Source organism: Protobothrops mucrosquamatus, unplaced genomic scaffold (assembly GCF_001527695.2).
Source record: "Protobothrops mucrosquamatus isolate PMUCROS unplaced genomic scaffold, P.Mucros_1.0 scaffold450, whole genome shotgun sequence".
Classification (NCBI taxonomy): domain Eukaryota; kingdom Metazoa; phylum Chordata; class Lepidosauria; order Squamata; family Viperidae; genus Protobothrops; species Protobothrops mucrosquamatus.
Genome location: NW_015386773.1, coordinates 345,272 through 349,354, shown reverse-complemented (window position 1 = coordinate 349,354; position 4,083 = coordinate 345,272). Strand labels below are relative to the sequence as shown.

The 4,083-nt window shown below is 34.1% G+C and overlaps 1 protein-coding gene across 1 annotated transcript in view; it reads right to left on the bottom strand.

Annotated features, from left to right (window-relative positions):
- Positions 1–2,017: 2,017 nt before the first annotated feature.
- The window catches only part of DMGDH (dimethylglycine dehydrogenase), a 36,491-nt gene continuing 34,425 nt past the window's right edge, over positions 2,018–4,083 (bottom strand). The window contains exons 15-16 of the mRNA XM_015816433.1: positions 2,754–2,888; positions 2,018–2,259 (exon numbers count right to left, since the gene is read on the bottom strand). Coding sequence (XP_015671919.1) covers positions 2,044–2,259; positions 2,754–2,888 — 351 coding nt within the window. The 3' untranslated portion in view covers positions 2,018–2,043. The remainder of the gene's footprint in view (positions 2,260–2,753; positions 2,889–4,083) is intronic.

The following is a 4,083-nucleotide window of genomic DNA, read 5'->3' as shown; positions in this document are numbered from 1 at the left end:
TCAAAATAAGCATAGAATGGTGGAATATAAGTTAGGTTTTTAGATAAAAAATTCTTTCTTTATACATATATATATATTTCACCTACTTATGTAGAATAACACTTTGTGGAGTTAGGGATATTAATACAAGGTTACTTTTAGTTGAATAGTATCCTGGGATTAGGTTTGGGAAGTCCGGGTGGGGGGTGGGGGGGGGTTTTCAATTGTGATGTATTTGTGATGTGTTTTTTTTATGTTGAAAACAATAAAAAATTCTTTGAAAAAAAAAAAAAATATCCTGGTAATTTAAACAAAGATATGACATTTTACCCCTAAAGACAATATTTCACAAATTCACGTTTCAAATACTTGTGCCAAATTTATTTTTCTAAAGATACATAGTCAATAAAATATTGTGTATATTTCATTATTAGTTCTAAAAAGTCTTTTAGGTGGTTAAATTAAATGCAACATCTGCAAATCATTTTAATTTATGTTCTTGATTTCATAATTTAACTTCTGAAAATGTATTTTCTGGTATTTTCTTTGCTAATTGTAATTGTAATAGAAATAAAGAAGGCAAGAGGTGACCAGACTTATTTCCTTCATTATAGTATATTTTTGTGATCAAAATCTGTTTATACTCTGTGATGCATTCTCAAAGATAATTCCCAAAGATCATAAGGACTAGCCCAGGGGTAGGCAACCTTGGCTCTTTTATGACTCGTGGACTTCAACTCCCAGAATTCCTGAGCCAGCATGGCTGGCTCAGGAATTCTGGGAGTTGAAGTCCACGAGTCATAAAAGAGCCAAGGTTGCCTACCCCTGGACTAGCCCAACCTATTTTATCTTGTGAGGAAAATAAAAGGAGGCAATGAAGGACAATAAAAAAACCTCTCTGTTTTTAGTGTACCGAAATCTGTCAAAAGATATGTGTAATCTTTTAATAGCATGATTTATTTGCTAAATCACTTGTGAATGCTGGAATAGATCCAAATTATACACAGAAAAACTACTCGGCTGCATGAGAGCACAGCATCTGCTGCAATCTGCTTTAACTGCCACCTTAAAATACACAGGAGGCCATACTTGTGCAGTACTTTCAAATTAATTATTCTTCATTGGCTGTTTTTGACTAATTGCAAGACGACCTTCTAAAATAAATTCCTTTCATAGTTAAGCAAAGATATGACATTTTACCCCTAAAAACAACCAATATTTCACAGATTCATGTTCCAAATACTTGTGCTAAATGTATTTTCCTAAAGATACAGGCAAGACAATATTTTTTGAAACTGTTTCCCCTTTTTACAGTAAAATATTTAATGAACTAAATAAGGTCACAATCATATTGTTAGCTGATTAGAAACTGATTACAAAATTACAGAATTGCCTTTGCTAAGCAATATGGTTGTAAAGTGTGACATCACATGACCATGCCACTTAGCAATCCAGCTCCAGCAGTCCCAGCTGTTGTTAAATGAGGACTGTAATTGCNTTCCAGTAATACAAAAACAGCAGCTTTGCAAAATCCTTGTTTTCTTTTTAACATACTGTTTTGCAAGTTGTAATTCTTCTCCCTTTTCCCCTTGATTTTTAAAGATATCAGTGGACAGTAATATCTGCCTTAGATCAGAATTACTCATCAATTATTTAGAGATGAGCTATTATATTTCTGGCACATAATCAAACACTTCACACAATAAAGGTACAGGTAATTTGGATATAGACATACAGATAAAATCAGTGTTCTTAAAATCAGTTTGGAGGAGCCTACTAAACACTACAGTATTGAATGTTTTAAGTATGTAAACATGCTTTTTTCCCCTCTTGAATATTTCCTGATGGACAATTATTATTGTTACTGACATTTTTGTTACATTTTCCCCCAAATGAAATGCAAATATTCACATGTTTTTTTTACTCCAGACAAGCTCTTTCAAATGAACTTTCGTATTTTCTATCTTATGTAATTCAAGTCACATAGATTTCAAATATAGCAATATTTCAAATCAAGTTAATCCCATCTTAATTGTCAATCATGACAATTATGTGATCCTTTATTTATACTTTAGAAGTTCTGCCTTTCTTTTGAAGACGTGTTCTTGTTGGTTCAGTCATTACCAGTGGTTCTTGAACAAGAGTTGCTGGGTAATTTTTGCCTAGCAACTCAACCTCCAGCTTCTGTCCAACTTTACTGAGTTCCATAGGAACATATGCAAAAGCCAGACTTTGCTGAATACTATAGCTGTAACATCCAGATGTGGTGTTGCCAATAACCTGAAAAATTAAAATTTGTCACTATAGATTTATAGAATAAAATACAGTTGATGCAATTTGTGTTTCTAAATATTTAACCTCTAACATACATAGTGTGCAATAAAATCAAATATATGATATTAGTTTAAACACAGTGACAAAATACTGAGATTATATTGATGCTTAGATGATATAATTCTGTTTGGGCCATCTTTGTCCAATGTGGAAAATATTGCAAGTTAATTCCTATGCTTGACAAAAAATCTACTAGAGGCTAAATATTGTCTGACTACCGTAAATGCTACAATCCCATCTCAAGTGGGAGGGGTCAGACTGAGAAATGCTGATTTACAGCAAATATAGTATACATGCACCCACACCTTCTACTTTCTGAAAAGCACATTAGTTTTGCAACTAAATCTACTGAAAATGATAGCCATTTTAAAAAATGGAAGTAAATACAAAGGAGGTTCCAGAAAAATGTTCTTCAATTATTTGAACTAAAATCTGCTTGCCTTGTTATTATACCAGACACTTTCATTTCCTTCAGGATCAACATCATCTGTTTTCAAGGTGAGACACACAAGTTTTCGTTCAAGCCCCTTTTCTTTAATCTGTTTCAGTGCTTTCTTTCCTATGAAGTCTGCTGGCTGGGGAAAAATGATAGTAAGTGATTAGTAGACTCTGACAAGGCTATAGATGTAGGTTTTTGAGAATTAACTGGAAATTAATAAATAGTCAGGTTTCAGGTTTGGACATAATGTGGAAGACAGCATTGGTTGTGCTTGTTTGCAGAGTCAGGATGGTGGGGGATGTCCAATGTCTGGAGGCTGAGTTTTGATGGAGAAGAATAGGTTTAGGGCAGGCTGAAGCACAGCAAAATTGAATGGCTGTTGGTCCTTGGCCTCCTGGTACTAGGAACATTCCATCTTTTAACTAAACATCATGGCATGTTCTTATTTGAAACTGGGTGTTGTCTTCCTTGACTCTCAGCTCTTTTTAAAAAAGCAGGTTGCAAGCTATGGGTCGGAAGGCCATAAAGTTCTGTGACACATAAGCCTGTCTACAGTTGGAAGCCTGATTGCTAAGTGAAACTTGGATGCTTCTGAATAGTTAATGGAACGCAGACCAATTGGAAGGCTTCCCAAAAGCATTTAATTAGTTTCTTGTTTTTATCCATAAGGACTTTTTATGGAATAGTGAGTTCAACAGGAATAATTTTATCAAGAGATGGCACTTCCACTAGTTATTGGAATAGAATAGAGATGGATGCCTATGCTCCTGCCTCCAGAATTGCAATTTAAATTGGTTAGATTTCAAAGAAGTGCCTGTGCCAGATTGTCATTCTGAAGCAATTATATATTCAACACAGTGGAGAAAACCTTGTAGCAGTTCCACAACCTAAGCAACAGATTCAGACGAGCAGCTTTTCAACCGGTCTTTTTTTCAATGGAAAAACAAAATATTATATCTCCTCAGCAAGGGGTCAAAATAAAAAGGTAGGAAGAAAACTACGACACCTTTTCCTTTCCATAGGTACATAGTATTAAGAAATATTGTGAATACTACTACATTCATTATCCCTCCCTCCTATTTATTTTAGCTTTTCTCTGCATTAGTCAGAAGTGAGGGCTATGCTATGAAAAATCATGATCATTCAATTTGCAGATAAAAAGAACAATGACAACAGCATCATATGTCATCCAAGAATCAGTTCATTTATATAAATATTCTGGGCCAGAAAAGAGAAGAGAAACATTTTTTTTAAGTGAGAGCAAACCATAAGAAATGAAAACAATAAAGTCTGCTTAAATATTTGGTCAACAATGATTTCTGCAGTAAGCA